The sequence below is a fragment of the Falco peregrinus genome, chromosome 8 (genome assembly GCF_023634155.1).
Source record: "Falco peregrinus isolate bFalPer1 chromosome 8, bFalPer1.pri, whole genome shotgun sequence".
In the NCBI taxonomy this organism is placed as follows: Eukaryota; Metazoa; Chordata; class Aves; order Falconiformes; family Falconidae; genus Falco; species Falco peregrinus.
In genome coordinates, this window is record NC_073728.1 from 17,886,555 (window position 1) to 17,905,085 (window position 18,531).

At 39.8% G+C, this 18,531-nt stretch overlaps 1 protein-coding gene across 4 annotated transcripts in view; it reads left to right on the forward strand.

The window, feature by feature from the left end:
- The first annotated feature begins 653 nt into the window (after positions 1-653).
- SESTD1 (SEC14 and spectrin domain containing 1) overlaps positions 654-18,531 on the forward strand; it is a 55,926-nt gene continuing 38,048 nt past the window's right edge. Inside the window, exons 1-4 of one of the 4 annotated variants that reach the window (XM_055812321.1) lie at positions 654-876; positions 3,898-3,960; positions 4,629-4,731; positions 12,887-12,966. In XM_055812321.1, the coding sequence (XP_055668296.1) occupies positions 12,912-12,966 (55 nt within the window). In that variant the 5' untranslated portion in view covers positions 654-876; positions 3,898-3,960; positions 4,629-4,731; positions 12,887-12,911. Of the gene's footprint in view, positions 877-1,235; positions 1,273-3,897; positions 3,961-4,628; positions 4,732-12,886; positions 12,967-18,531 lie in introns of those variants that run through there. The other 3 variants (XM_055812318.1, XM_055812320.1, XM_055812319.1) reach the window with 3 other exon arrangements.

Below are 18,531 nucleotides of genomic sequence, written 5' to 3' on the forward strand. Positions count from 1 at the left end.
GTTACACTGAGAGCAAGACAAGTGTCCTGGCTGGCTTTCTTCACAGCGTTTCTTTCCAGATTTTTGCTTATTTTATTTTAGACTTGGCATGACAGAGTTTCAGGATGTTTATCCAGGAGCCTGGCCTGATGATGGGTTATTAGCTGCACTCTGGGGGAAGCAAAACACGCGTTTGCCTTGTCATTACTGAAGGGCCACAGGTGGACACTGGCACCTGCCTGAAGCGCTTTCAGCGACCTGTTTTCACCTGCGATCGATGTGACTTGCATTCCGCACACGCTCACGTATCTCCAAACTGTAAAGCACGCCTGCTGCTGCTGGCGCTGGCGCAACCCGCCGGCAGTCGGTCTGCAGCCTGTCCTCGTCGGGTACCTACAACGGCCCCTCGCTGCTGACAGGAGGCCGGGGCACCGGGAAAGGGGCCGCGGCGGGAAAGGGCCCGCCCGGACGGTGCCTGGCGGGGCCGCGGCCTGCGGGGCGCAGCGCTCGGCACCCCCTAGCGGGGCGGCGGCGGCACATTGTCTCCTCCGGGGTGGGGCCGCGCGTCGCCGTCTCTCGGCCCGGCCGCGTCCCGCGCAGCTGCCGCGGCGGCTCCGCGCCCCGCACGGCTGGGGGGGGGCGCTGGGGCGCGGGCGGCGGAGCGGGGGTGGTGCCGGCAGCGCGCGGTGCTCGCCGTCTCCTTGCCGACGGGGGAGGGGCCGGAGCCGCCCCCGTTCCCGTTCCCGGGGGCTGCCGCCGGGCCAGCGAGGCGGTGCGAGGCAGCCGAGAGCAGCCGCCGCAGCCTGGCCGGAGCGGGCGGGTCCAGGCTCCGCCCCGCGTCCACCCGCTCCGCCGCCGGCGTCCTCCCAGCCCGGGCACCCGGAGCGCCGCCGCCGGGTGAGTAGCCGCGTCTGGAGAGGCGCTTCCCTCGCCCCAGCCCTGCGGAGGGACGGCCCCGGGCGCAGCGCAGGCCCTGCGGCCTGGCCGCGCTTTGTTCCCCGGGCGGCGGCGCTGGAGCTGTGGGGCGCCTCGCTCCGCCGGGCAGCGGTTGCTTCTCGGGGGGCGGCGGTGGCCCGGCCTTACGGCAGGGTAGCCCTCCCGCGGCCGGCCTCCTGACCGGCTCTGCATCGCCGCGGACGGTGGGCGGGCTAACGGGGTGCCTGGCGGCTGGCTGCGGAGCTCGCCTCCTCCACATTAAACCCCCCCGCCCGCCCCCGTTTCGCTGCCCCGCGGCGTGTCCCGCTGGCCGGGGGCACGGCAGGTCGGTGCAGCCCAGGAGAACCCACGCCACAGGTTGGGGTATTGTTCGTGCTGCCGCTACATACGTGGCCGCGGAGGCGGGGGGGGGGCTCTCGAGTGGCCGCCGGTGGCGGGGCCTGCTTTGTGCGGGCGGCGGGCGCGGGAGGGCCACAGCCGCCTCCCGCCGGGCCGCCCCGCGGGTGCCGCGGCAGGCTGGGGAAGGAGGGAGGGGGCTTGGGGCCGGGGCTGGCTGGGCCTCGCACGGGGCTTTCCTCGGTGTGTCGCGGCGGGTCGGAGCGGCCCGGGCGGGTGGGCGATCCCGGCCGTGCGGTTGCCGCGGCCCCGGGGAGCGCGGCCCGGCGGGCTGGGTCACTGCCGAGGCGGTGGCTGCTGGCGGCCGTGGTTGCCGTGTCTTCGGGTTTTGACAGGTCCATTGTCTCGCAGTCCTGCCTTCCCCAGTGCCCGCAGCATCCCGTGTTACCCATGCACAGCCTTTCAGCCAGGCAGTGGTACGACGGGGATGCGTTGCAGCACTCTTTTCTTAAAGAATTTGAACGAGTGTGTGGAAGCCAGAGTGGAGTCAATTAGTGGAGAATGGTTCTTTGTTTTGTGAGTCTTTGTGATTTATTTTAATGAGCAAAATTGGTGAGGCTTATATGGATGGATATTAGTGGATGCTTTTATTAGTTCTTTCATCTTCATCCCAAAGGAAATACTGGGTCTCAGCGTTCTTATATTGCAGTGTCTGCATTGTCCAAATGATTGGATGTTGACTTTGTTCATGCACTAAAATTCACTGTGATGAGGAAGCACTGGTTTCACCCCCCCTCCCCCCTTTCCCCATTCTGTGACATCTGCTAAGATCCAGCATATAGTAAATAATGAATAGTTATTACATTATAGGAACGGTGATGGTGATTAACTTCTGGGCTAGTAAGGGTTCTCATTTATGAATATGAGTTTTTATAGCCCCAGTCCCATTGTCTATACCAAGCAGAAACTTAAGGAGGAGAAAAGGGGGAAGGTGGACCATGGAATTAGAACTGAAGCTTGGTCAGAGGCCTACTGCTTACTGGTAAGGTGCTGATCATGCTTTGCTCTGTCAGGGGGAAAAAAAACCCTGAAGCAAAACAAAAAAAGCCCACCAGAACTAGGAGCAACTACAGTGATTTTTTTAGTGATGGATTTTAGGATTTTGCATAATTCCTTACATCATAGATTGCTGCTTTTGAAGAATCCTGTAAAATCACCTCAGTCAACTGTTTTTTGTAAAGTAGTATGCTAATAGATGATATTTTATTGGGAGTTTAGATGACCTGTAACATCAGTTTTCCTAGAAACAAAAGTTAATAGCATTTACGTATTTTTAAATTTATCACAAGAATCACTGCCATGTTGTCTCCTGGAGTTGCAGGCTATAATTTTAAATTGTCTATGGAATCACATTTCTCAGTAAAGCTTATGTAAGCAGGGGAGATGTACCTAGATTTTTGTTATTTTCCAGCAGCAAAATAGAGCAGTTGTGTGAAGTTAGCTCGGTTTCAGTTGGTTGCTGCCTGGGAGTGGTAGTAGGGAGGGGAACTGGAGCTGCTTCTGGAAGAGACTAGATACATTGATGGTGAACTTGAATACAGGGCTACGTAACTGTCAAGGGACCTTAAGAATAGAGTATGAAGAGGAGCACCTTTATTCCCCAATGACTATGAGTGGTTGTGGAAATACAGAACGTCTTCAGTAGGTAGCTTCTAATAAAGCAGGCAAGGTCTAGGGTCTTGCAGGGGTAAGAAATGATGTTGCAGGATTTCTATCACGTATCTATTTAAGCTGTCTTGAGCACTTGCTATTGATATTCTTGTCCCTGATCTGTAGGGGTGTACTCTTGCCTTCTCTCCATCTTTTAGAGGATTTGCTAGTTTGTTTGCCTGACTACAAAAACTTCTGGTGATGGAAATGTTTTTTTTTAAATTTAAAATTTGTTGTGAGAGAGATGACTGTAATAACTGCTGCATCTGAGTAACTGTAAAACCTATGAAATGTGTTTAGCATCTTGGCTTTGCCTGTAGTACATTATAGACTTAATTCTGAGGTTTTGGGATTTGTTGGTGAGTGGGATTTGATCAGTTACAAGGTTTCATTCAAGTTTTAAAGCATTTGCTGAGGTTTTACATTTGACACATCTCTTAATTCTTTATCTTCTAATACAAATAGGGACTATTTACATTTTTTAATTCAAGTTATAATTTGCCTCTCTAAATTTTATAGCAGTGATGAACTTAGTTTGTAGGAATACTTTCTTCCTCTTTTCACAAAAAATACCAACACTATTTTTGATTTATCCTAAAACTCTTTAGGTGACCTCTGACTGAAAGCATACTGCAAGGATTCTGGTTCTTGTTACTCTTCCACTGCTTCCGGTGCTGCCTCAGGAGCATTGCCTGCTAATTATAAACAATGTTGATGTCAACCATATGTTTTGGTGGAAAATACGGGATTACTGCTATCCCACTCAACTCAAATGCCTGGTTTACAAGTATTTGTGAATATGGAATGGAGATGTTAACTCCCGTATCATGCAGCTTTGTAATAAATCCTTGTGTTTAACCTCCGAGGAAATAAAGTTTTAGAGTGGGTATTAACATGTAAAAATATGGTCAATACTTTTTTCATTTAAATTTGTAGAATCCAGGATCCGGAGCTCAAACTTGTATCCCTAACAGACAGCATTGCATTCCAGTACCAATGGTAAGTAAGATCAATTTCTTCCAAATATAAGATCTTTAAAATTTTCATGCAATATATTTGGTTGTTATGAAGATTTGATACTGATGAATATGCTGCATAGAACAATACCTTTGAAATTAGTTTTGTGCAACCTTATTTAGGCATGCCTTCTTCAACTTACCTACTTTGGTTTTGTCTTGTGACTTTTAAAATCTTTAAAAGGTGCTATAACATAAAGCTTCTGATACTAAAGTTATGCTACATAGTTTGGCTTAGGCACTGTAAAATCTGTGGCTTGTGTTAGTGTCTTACGTAGTGTCGATGTCTCCCACAGAGAGTAGTGTTTGCAAATGTATTAGAGAGTGTTTAGGTATGTGACTGGAGATAATGTGAATTCTGATTTAAAGAGGGAGCTGTGGTTGTGGGTGAGAGTAAGGAAAGAAGTTTTAAAAGCATTGTGGTAGATTGTTGCTGTTCTGATGGGGTTGGTAAGCTTGTGTGCAGAAGAGAAATGAGAGACTTGAGCACCTTGAGTGAGCAAGCAGAAAAATGCACTGGCAAAGCTTTGTACTCTTTAAGACTAAATGAGAACGAGAGATTTTTGAAGTGAGGATATCCATACAGCAGACTCTAAACTTGACAAGGAAGCAAGTGAAAATCAATATGGAGTGTTGTTTTCCTGTTTCTAGGTGAGAAGATGAGCTGCTGCATTTTGGACAAGCTGAAGTTTGGAACGCTGGGACATAAAGAACCCATTAAGAAGGAAATTGCAATAGTTAAGAGGAGATGAAGGTATGACTTAGGGCTTTACAGAATCAATGATTCAAGAGAGATAGATGTAGTAGGCACATGAGAATTCAGAGCAAAGCTGAACTCCTATGGTGTTGGCAGAGTTGAATTTGAGATGTGCTCTTAGAGAGGTATTGTGAAGGATAAATGTTGACAAGGCCAAGAAAAGAAAAAGGTGGTGGAAGAATAAGATGATGGATTTGATGTTAATTTTTTGGTCACTAAATGGTGTGTACAGCTGCACTTGAGAAAATAAATGGCCCTTTCTGAGGGGAAGGGTCAGGATGTACACACAATACGTAGATGAAAGGTGCCATGGCTTCTCTACTTTTTGTTGTTGGTAAAAGCAATGGTTTTTTTCTAATCAGTACACCCTCAATGGGGGTTGTCTGTTTTCTGTCTCTCTGCTAGCATACTGTTTGCTCCTTCTTCCATGTTACATTCTAATTTGGCCCTAGGAAACAGTATCAATGGAAAATGTGTGTTACATCTATGAGAGGTGTTCCAGGTAGCAGGTCAAGAGAGCTTGATTTTATGTTCTCTGAAGCATGTGGCCATTTATTTATGATAGTGGAATGCTACATGTTTTATTTTGAGAGGATGGGAGAGAGAGAGAGATGCTGTGGTTACTGCAGGTGGTTGCTGTGGCCTATTTAACTTGTGGTTTGCAGCTGAAATGTTCAGAATTTTTAACATGAGTACAAAGACTGGAGACATCTGTGCAAGTTAAAGATTTACTTCCCTTGCACATAGTAATTCAAGGACAGCATATAATTGTTTTTATTTTGAAGAGCAATAAGTTTGTGTAATTCTGAAAAATTTTGAAACTTAAAAATGTGAATGAACAAGGTATTTATGTACCAGATCTGGCATATTTTAATCTCTTGTAATTTCATGTTAGGTTAAGATTAGCAAAGTTCTCAAATCACTTACTTCTGATGGAGGTTTTCTTATTATTATCATCATTCTGTCTACCTTGTGTGTTGTGCAGTGGGGGTGGAAGCCACTGCTGTAATTTTTTATTTTATTTTTTAAATACAGAGGAAATTGTTCAGGATGTTTCGAGGTCCACACAAAATCTTACTTTTAAGCTGGGAACTTTTTTGTCAGGTATCAACCCCAAAGTTTTAGAGATTTATAAACAGTCATTTTATTAGCCTCTCATGTATTTTATTCTTGTTTTGTGTCAGTTTTCTCTGCCTAAAAAGGATGACTGCTTTTGTCTGCTACACTTACGTCCATGCAGCCAGCTCTACTCTCTTCTCAAACAGTTCCTTGCTCTTTCCTACCCCCTGCCACTGCCATTCTTGATGGCTTTTGGTTTAGAACAGCATTTCTTTTTGTTTCCTTTCTCTTGTGGTGTCACTATACTGAGCTGAGAAGTGATTCCTGTGGGCCTGAGCCACATGCACTTATGCCAAGTATGTGTATTGTTATGAAGTTGTAGATTTTCTTATATAATTGTTATAAAAGGAACAAGAAGTTCTAATCTTGCACCCCAGAGGAAAGTTATTTTTCATTTGTTCCAGACTGCCAACAGTTGCGCTCATCAGTGCAGCTGTTTGTCTTTGGCTGCTTATGGCTTGAATTGTCCAATCTCGTTCCTCCCATTGTCTTAGCCAGTTCTATGAAGTATTGAAGGCATGAAAGCTCTCTGTGATCTTTCATCACAGACTGCTTTTGGACAGTTCCTTGAAGAACTGGTGATAAGGTACTCATTTCCCCCAGCTCATTCTTGCAAGATTTTGTGACTTGTTTGCCTTTTTTTGGTGTGTGGTGTTTTGTTTTGGTTTTTTTTTTTTTTAATATAGGGAAGTAGAAGAAGAGTATGATGTTTTATTTTACTATTGATTGGTTGTTTTTCTTCCTCCCGTCCTGTGACTCAATAACTATTTCTGTGGGAGAATTTACAGTCTGTGTGATTTCTGTCTTCTTTCCACATGATCTCTACGTGAAATTTTAAGAGCTAAACATGAGGTTTATTTTTTTTATGGGTCTTAGGGAGGTGTGATGAGAAAGAAAATAAAATATCTGTGCTGTACTTGTAACATAGCATTTCAATTGACCTATTGCTGTGTAGAAAATGGTGGAAAAAGCAACCTCCCAAATTACATCATTTGTCCATTCTGTGGTCACTTGATGCTGTGAAATGAATTGGGACTATACCAGATTACTGCAATTTCTGCTGTTTTGGCTGCCTGTTGCAAGAGAGGGTGTAAGGTAGATCAGCCTCCTCTGCTGCCTGTGGTAACATCCTACAAGGGCAAGCTGTAGGATTCTGCAGGAAGGTAAACACGGGGTCTCTCTCTGGAAATGTGGCAGAAAAGGAAATGTGGAGTTGCATCCAAAACCTGTGACTTATTTTCTGTACTATTCTAGATTGAAGAAGCCTGAGAACTGCTGTAATTTAACATATACCATATGTATTTTGCTTGGCCTGAGGCTGGAAAGGGTAGAAAACTTCAGCAAGCTATCATTCTATATGTCATGTTGTAGCACCATTATGAACTTCTGCATGTGTTCCTTGGGGCTGAAGCAAGATTGCTGTCTGTGGAAATGGCCTTTGAATCCAAAGAAGTGCTATTCTTTCAGAGAGTACTAATTGCCGCACAGCATCCTGTGCTTGCCCTTCTTGTATGAAAAGGCTGAGGTGTCAGTATGGTGTTTCACAGCTGTACATGAAGATGTTATTGCACATCCTTAGTTACATTGTTTTTGTGCTCGGTACTCTTCCTTCTTTTCTGTCCCTCTGACGCTTTTGCTAAGTCTGATGAAAAAGCTCTGCCGTTCTGTGAAATGAATAGTTGACTTGAGATCAAAGTTAAAACTTAGAAGCATAATGTCTTTTTCTTCTTGCGTGGCATAACCTCTCTTATTCGCTTGTTCTCCATTTGCTGGTTCACTATTGATTATATTGCTCATCACGTCTTTTTGCCACTCATCTTTTATTTCACTTCTCACAGAATGTTGAGGGGGTGAAAAAGGGTGGGAAACGAATATGGAAGATGGGTTAAATAGAGGAAGTAGTTCACAGACAGCTCTTCTAAATGCTATGATTAGCTATAGTTAGAAGACGAAGTGTACAAGGTAACACTTGAAACTCAGTAAAAATGGGGCAGAAGAAAAAGAGTTTTTCCAAGCTTGAATTTGGCATTGCTATGGCAATGTGGTTTTAGATCATGGCCTAGCAAATTGTTAAGCCTAAGTTTAACCAAAAATAGAGTACTTACTCAATCTGTCTATTCTAATCTGCTTTCACAAGTTGCTGAGTTAAAGTACTAATTGTGCATGTGTAATGGAACCAACATTGTATGATTGCATTTTGCTTTAAAATTAAACAAGCTTACATGACTGATGAAAACTACTGAGTCTATGGCTTTTACTTTCTTAATTCTTTAGTGTGAATTAACACATAATGGAAAATCAGGAGTGTTTGTGTACAACTTGAAAATTGGGCATAATATAAAACTTCAGTATGCCTGTTTTTATGAATAGCTTTTACAGATAGTCAAAAAGAACAGAGTGGTTGAAAAAGAAAAATAAAACCTTGATTTGATCTTCCCTAAATATGTAGTTACCTTTTTCTGAGGCCTTAAAAGGCTCCAAGGGTAAAAATTTATCAGTAATGCTCATAATATGTTAAAGAGTAAAAATCAAACACTGTATCTGATTACCTTAACCTGTTGTTCATCTGTCAGGTTTTATCGTTATTTTGAAACTGTCCAGCTGAGCAACCCAGTTCCATGTGGTCTTTAATTGAAGAGAGCATTAACTAATGAATGCTTGCAGCCTTTTTTTACTTTTTGGGCAGATTTGGCGTGCTTCTCAAATCACCCTGGGGTATCAGCCCTGGGGACACCTTCGTTTGTGTTCTGTCTTTGTGCCGCTTGGCTGTGGGAGAGATGACATCTTTAATGTAGCTTTAAAGGAAGATGAAATAATCATCTGCATACGTAATTCTGATATTCAGCTTTCCCTCTGTCTTTTGCAAATGGATTTTATTTCTGTGTGGGACAGATGAACTTTTTTTAAGCTGATCTAGGGAGAGTGTGGGGTAATGCTTTGTGGGTTGAAGGTAGCATCTGAAAAAAACTTGTATGCTGCCTTCAGGGACTGAAGCTGTTAATTTTGAAGCTCTGCAATTCAGAAGTTGACTTCAGAATGAAATTCTTTTTTTTTATTTTATATGATGGAGGCTTTTCTCTCCCCCCCCCCCCCCCCCTTCAGAATGTCTGTTGTTATTTGTGCTATTGTTTGTGCCTAGACTTGCAAGCTGCTACAGTTTTGAATGTAGCTGCCCATCTGCTGCTTGGATATTTATAGGCAGATCTGTGGAGTTCCTTCTAATCTCTCAAGTCTTCAAAAACGTTAATGAATTAAACATCACAGTGGTCTTGTAAAAAAGGGAATTAGATGGAGGGACTGAATGAAGACTAAAAGAGATAAATGACTTGCTGAAAGCCATATGTATATTTCATAGCAGAACAAGGGATAGAAACCAGATTATTTTTTTTCCTGACTTTTAGTCCTGTGTTTAACAGACCAGCTACATTCTCTTCCTTGGTACATGATGAGGGAATGAAGAAAGTACTCGTTCTTTGAAACGTGCAGTAGATGCTCATGAACAGACCAACCCATTTAAAAACCTTGTAATGTGTACTGAGGGTATTAAATGTTACAGGTCTAATGAATTTGAGTAGATGTGTTAGTATTCTCATGGAGTCTGAATTAATTTTGACAAAAAGAAAACACCTGTTATTTGTAGGGCAGCTTCTCTGTAACATCTTACTTCAGTCATCTAGTCAATGTGAGCCTGTCAACTTCACCCTCTGCCCTTTCTCTTTAACAGACTTTTAAAATGGTATTAAACAGCGTCTGGACATTGGTTCTTATTTAAATTTATTATTAGATGGGACTGAAGATGTGTAGCAGAAAATGCAAGTGATACTCTTATTCATGAGAAATTAAGCACTTTTACGCTGAATTACATAATTCTTATTGTATGTGAATTTGGTGGCTTTTTGTTTGTTTTTGTTTTTTGAAACAACTTCTTGAATTTTAAACTGTATTGACTAAAACAGTGTAATTTATAGTCTTTCCAGAACCTAGAAATGATAGAAGATGCAGCCTACCATGTCATGATTTGATGTCACATTAAGTGCAGCCTGAAATATTGTTTGCATTTTTATTTGTTCTGTAAATCTATTTTTTTTTTTTACTATTTGTTTGCTGTCTCCTTAGCCTTCTGTCCTCCCCCTAATGTATATCTGTTTCATTTAAGTTTGTATTTAAGAGAATTTTCTCAACTAGTATTGGTTTCTGCTTGGTAGGAGGATTGGGAGAGTTTTCTATTTAACTGGAACACCTTTCAAATATTTAGGTTTTAAATACAAATATTATGTGAACTGAATTTTACCAATTTTCTGTGGAAACCTGCAAAAGAACGAATACGTTGTTGCAGACTAACACTGCTGCATTGATTTAAAAACCTGAAAGCCCAGGTCGTTCAAAAGAAGTTGGTGAGGGTCTTCAGTATAGGGTTTTTTTATTTTAACGTTTCCTGTAGACAGAAGGTTTACAAGTTGGCATATGGTATTTTAATTGGCAAAGTAGATTGCAGGTGGGCATGCAGCACTCAGAAGATTTTCTGAAATTCAGCAAACAGGTTTAACTTGGTTCATATCTGTATAAAATTTGAGCAGATAAGTTATGTCTCTTGCTTTAGAAATGATAAAATGCAGTTTATTGAAGTATTCCAGTTTCCTCAAGTGAAATCTGTTCTCTCAGTGATGTTGTTTCTTCTGTAGCTTTTTTCTACTTAATGAGTCCAAATGCCTTTTTTTATTGGTGAATAGGCACTTGATGTGTTTGTTTCAGCTAAACAGTGGTACAGCATTGAGCAACACATATTTCCTCATTCTAAATTGAGAGCTTGATGGTCAGTTTAAGAGCCTGTCATTTTGCCTTCCTCTGAACAGGTTAAAAAGGCTTTACATTTATTTGTAGGTCTAAATATACTTATATCTGCTTTTTAGCAGTGTACCTTTTTAAAACACCTTTGATAGCTCCCACTGGAAAGCAGACACCAGCTCTCTTGGAAATGTTTAACTTTCTGGTATTAAAAAAGGCATTTAGTTTAATTCATCCTGAGATTCTCTGGAGTGTTAAAGATATAGAAGGATGTTAAACCTTATTTTTAAACCTGAAGGTTTGGTTTTTTTTTTTCTGGTATGTTCTGACAATCTGCCCTGGTGAGAGTTTTCTTCTAGATGGACCACATCAAAGCTCTCACAAAAGAGAATTGCATGAGTTTCTAGAACAAAAGCTAGGTGTTTGAAATTATCAGCAATTGGTTCTAATTGTTGTGACTCACCTCCCTCCACTCTGAATGAACAGAATCCTTCCTTTGGTTCCAGGAAATACTGAACAAAAGAACTATTCTGATCCATGGACAGTACCACTACTGTGGCAGAAAGCCAGGCAGTGCTTTCATATTAAATAAATTGGTCTTTTCACAACAGCAAGAAACATGCTTCCTAGAGTCATTAAGTTGATGCAAACTTTAGTTTGCATGTGAAAGTATGAAGATAATAAAGTTTGTGTGTAGGTTTGGACTTTCTTCATTGGTGATGATAAAGAGCCATTTGTAATAATTTTGAAATACAGCTTGGGGAGGAGAGGGAAAAATCATTACCAGGTAAGAAAAGAGAAAAACAGTACTGCTGAACTTAACTAGTTTACACAGGGTGGTTTGATTGTTGTGTTTGAGAGACAAAAATGACTGAGTCAACAAACCTACAAATTTTTGTCTGAAGCATACAGGAGGCTTTAAAAGGATGCTTATACGAGTAACTGTTGAAAGTGCAAGCTGTCTTGGGACTCAGTTTCCGGAAAGAACTGAAACGTATTTGTTTCCTTCTATAATATGGGAAATGCATATTTCATGTAATTGACGAAAATGGCACTTAAATATGGAGATCTAGGGATAAGGAATGGGAATGGACATTGTGAGACATTATGCATTGGAACAGGGAGGAACAGTAAAAAGTTGTTAAAATGTCATTTCTGTTTCATAATAAAAATAATTATTCTGCTGCTTGTTTGTAATAAAGCTCATTGTTTTAACAAGAGGAGGAATAACTATTCTGTTTTACCTCAGGCTCTCTGGAGGTTTTTTGGGTTTGGTTTTTTTTTTCTTTTCTTTCTTTCTCCTGGATCATTTATAGTTTTGATTCAATTAATTCCCCCTCCCCCCCCAGGAAAAAAAAATACTCTGTGTGCAGGAATGCTGAAGTATCCAGATGGGTGATTCCAGGTTGTAGTCTGAAGTCCTTTGCCTGTAATTTAAGAATTTTATTTTTAAAATCTGTTTTGACTGGATACTGGCACATATCTTGAATTTTGTATCTCTGTGAAGATTTAAGGGTTTTTTACTATATGGATTGATTTGTGCATCAGACATACAAGCATATGCCAGTTGCTACTTTTGTGTAGGCAGGAAGAGGAGGTTGCAGTTCAAGAATTCTGTTGATTTGTCAGTGAAACACAAAGACTTAATCATAGTGAATTGCAGTTCATAATGCAGTAACAATGGGATGAAGGTGAGAAGGGATTTGGAGCCAACAGGAGCAGAAGCATTTCCAGCTATAGGTTAGACATACTTACTCTAGCTCTTGGATGTTTTTCTTTAATTGAAGACCTTCTATTGGCAGGGTAATGGCAGTGTCCTGACATCCATGCAGCATAATGTATTTAATTTTTATATTTCTGGTAATATGAAATACACTATGCAAAAATGTAATTTTAGATAAACTCATTTTATCTCTGAATGACTGAGCAAACAAATGATCTACTTGTAAATTAATAGTAGTTTAATGGGGTTAGGAAATAAGACTTTTATATCAATGTCCTTGGTTGAGATGCTGCTTTGATATTTTTTTATTTTTTTTTTTATGAGGAAGAACTCTTTAATTAAATGTTTACATGGAAAAATGCATATGATAATGTTTTTTTCCTTTGGCTTTTACAATACTTTGGATTTCAGTTACAGTGTTCTGCGCTTCCTTCAGAAGAGTACAAAAGTGTTTTGGTCAGTGCTCATTCTAGTGACATATAATTGATTTCCCATGCTTGACAATTTAAACGTCTTGTGTTTCAGAGCTGTGAAAATTATCTGCAGTAGAATGGAAGCTTCAGTAATATTACCCATTCTGAAGAAAAAATTGGCTTTTCTTTCAGGTAGTGTTTCTATTTCCCTATTGGTTCTCTGCATAATTTGGATTTTTAAGTTGGTTACTTGTATTTGCTGGATGTATTTAACAGAAATATATTGTTGATTAGTGCTGGGTCATATTTCAAAAGGATCTCTGAAACTTTTAATCTAGTAGCCAAGTTATTGCTGTTGGCATTTAGCACATGTTCCACTGTAGCCTCTAACTCAACCCACAAAGTTGATGTCATGAAGTTTCAGTCCATAAATAGAAGAGTAGTAATTTAGCAGACATACAAGAATAATCCTTTCTGGTTTTCTAATGTGGTTTTAGAAATAGAATGTTTTCAAAATTTTCTTCAGAAATTTTTTCCTTCCTTTTCACCTCTGTCTTTTTTTTTCCAACATAGAAATGGATGGGAGCTGAATTAGCCATGCATTGCAACATTTTGATTATTGCCAAGTAGTTAATTCAGGCAAGGCTGGAATTATTGTTGTATTTATTAAAACCTCTTGAACCTTGGGTGGAAAATAGCTTTCTCTTCTCCCTGTGCAGAAGAAAAACAAAAGGAAATACTTAAAATGATGAATGAAGTTCTGCTGATTTCACTGTTGTCATATAGTGGTGTTAATTCTTGGTGTTTAATTTTCAACTCTAGGTAGATAACTTGCAGAATACTTCTCAACTTCATAAATTGACAGGTGTTGCCATAAATAAAAATTCTTCTGGTTTAGTTTATTTTAGCTAGTCTAGTTTATCCTGCTCCAATCACTTGAGAAGTGAAACCTGTTCCTTTTGTTAATAGAATTCATTTTGCTTTGAATTTGCACGCTGTGCCCAGCAATTACACATCAAACAATTCCTGTTTAAAAAAAAATGCACACACCCACCCCTCAACTCATATTAAAGCCTGGGACAGTGGGTAACTTCACCCATACTAATAGCAGGTGCACGGTGTGTTGGTTGTTCAGCATTATACTGCAAGGCGAAGCTCTCATCAACTAGAGTGCATTTTCAATTTGCTACTAAAGCTGCCTGATCCATTTTGAAATATAGATGTTCTTAGTGGAAAGTAATTTATTGAATGGCAGTTTAAATGTTAGGAACCTTTTTGAACCTACATATTTCTAAGTAGGTTTGACCTTTTTGGAATTTTGTAGTATTAATGAATGTTTTAATTTAATGAATAGTAAAGATTCATGCAGTAGTTCTTTTAAGTGTTCTTCACTGTAAGTAAAGGAACCTGACAGAGAAATCGGTTCATCATGTCTCTTTAAAGCAATTTTTTATACCATATAATTTCATGAATAAAAACATATGATTAATAAAAATTCAGAAAAATACTATTTTAGCAAAACATCTCTAGTGTTTGTATGCTTTTGCCATTTTTGAGTTAAATTGGTACAAATGATGTTGGCCCTGCCTTCGTTTTCTGGAAGCAAAAAAGAGTGGTTTCTAATGGAGTAGTGTCTCCTCAGATTTGGAATCCATGGCTATGTAGCTTCTATGTTGACAGATCATTACAAATAGCAGAGAAAAAATGTCAAGCTGCTGACACGCAAAATAGCTGAATAACCGCTTTGATGCAAAATGGATTAAAATTATTTTTTTGTGATGCTTTTAACCTAAATGTGTTTTCAGTTTATAAACTACACCAGTTCAGAGTTAAATAACACACATCAAGCTAACTTTCCCTGATATTATTTTTCAGGTTTAGTTCTAAGCCTAAAGACTTAGTCTGAGTGTGGCGCTTTTTTGTAAGACAAGGAGGTGGTGTTTGCCATGCCTAAAATCATAATGTGAATGGATTTGTCTCACTAATTGTACTATTCTGAAGGGGATGATATATACTTGTAACTCAAAGGAGTTACAAATAATACAAGCAAGATCAAAGAACAACTTTCTTATTGTGTAGTGTGTTAGTATTCAGAAATATTAGATCACATACATGATAGCCATTACATCTCAACTGGTGACTTTAGGTAATATTCCTTTAAAGACCCATTCAATATTTTTCAGCGTTTTCTTTAAAAATACAGGCTTGAATGAATATGATTCTTAGATGGATAAGGATATACCAGTTATGTTTTACATGAATGACTGGCCATCATTTTTCACTGAGGAAACGAATCAGTGATAACTCCTACCTTGTTCTTTTTTTGTGCTGTGGCAGGTTGACAGACTATTTACCTGCTCTGTATATACTTCGGTGCAAGAAAGCTGCACAAAAATCACAGTGAAGGCAGAATGCAGGTGTTTGAATCTTTTCTAGTATCCAGAAATCTTTAGAAATAATGATTTCTTGAATCTTTACAAGGTGGGAGAAAAAACTTATCAGTTGTTACACAAGATGACTTGTCATGAAACTGAATAAATTTAAGTAATTATTGTGAAATATCAAGAGATTATAGTTTTGGGGTTTGGTTTGTGGGTATTTTTTTTGAGTCAGTTCATGTTTAAAAATGCTGTTTAAATCCAGGTATAAAAGTGAGAATTTCTGTTTGTCTAGTATCTTGCATGTGTAGGCTTCCAATGCCTATTCTAAACTTTCATTGGTTAAACCCTCTTCCGCACCAGAGTCTTTCAAGTCTGTGTAAAGAAATCATGAACTACTAATAGTTAGCTGCTTTTGTGGGGGCAGGTGTTTGTCAGTCTCATGAATCCAGAAGTAGCTTGGAACAGAACAAGTCCCTTCTAGTTATGAATTGGCTATGGTAATGCTAGCTACAAGTGCAAGAAGAAAACGTGTCCTTCTGCAAACCCTTCATTCCCTGGCCATGTATACATTCCTTAAAATTAACAACTTTAATGCTCTATTCATGAGTTCATGGGTAAGGGAGGAGAGGGCGTGTTAGATGGAATTCCTGCAAATATTTTGTCTAGTAGAGTCCTGAGCTGCTGCCATGGCTTTTGGAGCTTTGGACTTGAGTTCTTACTTTTCCTATTGCAGGCTCACTCAGTTTGATCACCAAATTCTGTGCAGTCAATGGTTTAATGCTTATGACAGTGTTTTCTTGCTTCTCTGCTCCAGTGATTTTTCATGGTTCCCCTATTTTACAACACGTAACCCATTTTTTAACCTGGCTGTTGCAAATTTTAATTCCAATAGATTTATTTTCTATATTCCTAAGAACTGCTACCCTCCTGTCTCTGAGGATTTCCTCATGCATAAGGAAAGACCAAATGATGCCTGAACACTTAAGGAAAGGCTTCTTTATTAATTTTAATGTTTTAGTCCTGTTGAGAGATGATAGCTAACAAGCTACCATTGAGTCTGCATGGTTTCTGAGGTATTATTTTACATCCACAAACTTACCGCTTTCATTTGTTGGATATAATGTGTGCCCACTAAGCATTGTCGCAAATGGAGAGAAATGTTTTCTCGAAGTGTACAGATGAGAACAAACGTCCAGTTTTTAAAGCATTGAGGGGTTTTCCTTACTTTTTCTCCTGCTGCTTCACTCCAATTATCAGGCTTTCTGCCATTCAGAAACAGAGAAGGGTAACTGTGACTTCCTCTTGGTTTCTGCAAAAAGGATCAATCCATTTATTCTTTCTAATATAGCACCACTCTTTAATTCTGTTTAGAAATACAGTTACTAAAAAGTGCATTGCTGTTTCCCAGTAACAGTTCTCCCCCCAAAAAAGAGAAAGGGAGGGGAACACTACTCTTGCAATGGGCGACCAATTAAAGCAGTCCTTTATGAAAATGTGGGAAAGGCATGTGTATTGGTAGATCTTTAATACCCTTTAGGGAGTTTGTGCAGCTTTGGAAACAAAGAGGAAAAAAACGTATTGCAATTAAGATGCCAACATATGTTGTGTAAACAAACAGTGTTTTGCCATTATTTTGCCTACATCTCTAATGGATGGGGGAATTCTTACCAAATTATGTCAGTGTACCTTTATGCATTTGTGAGTGTTACATGTGTGTATGTGCTTTGTCTTATTTCTGCACAGCTGTTACTAATCTGTTAAAAGTTGTTTTTACTGATTAGATGGAACTTCAGCTCTGCCAATATTAAGTAACTTTATGAAGAAAAAGCATGATTTAATGGTATTAACCAGATGAATAACACACTTAATTTGAGAATAAAGGTATTCTTTTTTTATAGAAATTTACTTTGCTTTGTTTTCACCCCAAATAAAGCTGAGATTATCATTATGCTTGTACAGTTTTTCTAAAATACAGAGGAAATTGTATAGTAACTGTTTACTACATGTACTTAAATGGCTCTGTGGTATTTTTAAAAATATTTTAAAATAAAATAGCTAATACATTAAAACTTATTCTAAAAAATAACACTGAATAAAATGGAAAAGGATTTCAGCTACTCCCAATAGTGGCAAACTTAATTTGAAACTGGTTTAAAGTAGAGATGGTCATTAGTATAAAAAAAAAAACACCCTCAAGAATTAAAAAAACCCCAAACAACCCACCCCCAAACTTTTAAGATGACTGAAGTTGCAGTTTAATAAGCTATAAACTAAAGCACTATATCATTCTAGAGTTATGTTTGGATTCATTAATGTTTTTCTCTTCATGTGCAAATTCCTGTCCCCACTTGTCTTACTTCCCCTGCTGTCCTCCTCCCTGAGAAACCCAAAATATTTGATACGGTTTTGAAATGAAGATCTCTTTTTAAAAGATTCAAGAGCAGAGAGAAAAAAAAATAGGTAAGGTGGCTTGCTCAAAATGGTGGATACATGAACTAATAAGTTGCTCCAAATTAAGTGGAAAGATGCGTTGCAGCCACCTTTGCCCCCTTGTAGTTAATGCTCTGAGTTAACAGCTCTTTTAGGGGCAAGTGTTCTGGTGTCAAGGCCTTCTGCCTTCAAAAGATCGCCAGCCCCTGTACTTAGAGATGTGATGATTGTAGAAGAGTCAGCTGCACTCCTGATTTCTTTCACTCCGCAGCACTTGCTGATGGACCCTTTCAGGGAGCTGTGTCAGTATTTATTTTTCATGGGATATTTGGCTTCAGTTCCAATTTAAGCAATGAGTAAGAAGCCAGTCCAAATCCATTTTGGTTACTGGCTCATACCTGTGTCATTGAAAAGTCGATGTTTTTGAAATGTTCTTTCTTCTGCTTTCTTTAAAGATCCATTTTTTTTTAACTGTACCTTTCCAGAGACTTCTTGAGAGTCTGTGTAGTGAAAAACAACCCAAATGATAGTTGTAGAACAATCTACTTAAGTGATACTGATATGCTACATGTAACACTTGTACTGAATCTCCTAATGGACGTATAAATGTGAGACCAGCTCTTTCAATATTTTTGTTGCTGATACTGTTTGTATAACTTTTAGCAGCAGGGTTTGAAAATGCATGGGAAGATTAAAACAACTGGTTGGAAATATTTATCTTAATTGTGAGGTGACTGGTATGTGTTTCTAAGTAGGTCTGGAAATCTTCAGTGTTTGATGAATGAACTACCAACTTAAAGTAAGTGCCACAGGCAGCCTGTGTGCTACAAGATCCTCCTTTGTGCAGTCAGTGTTTCTAGGTGTTGCATTCTAATTGGAGCTGCTGGGAACATGCTCACCTTGAAAGCTAACCAGGTTGCTGACAGGCTGGTAGTGTGGAAGGTCT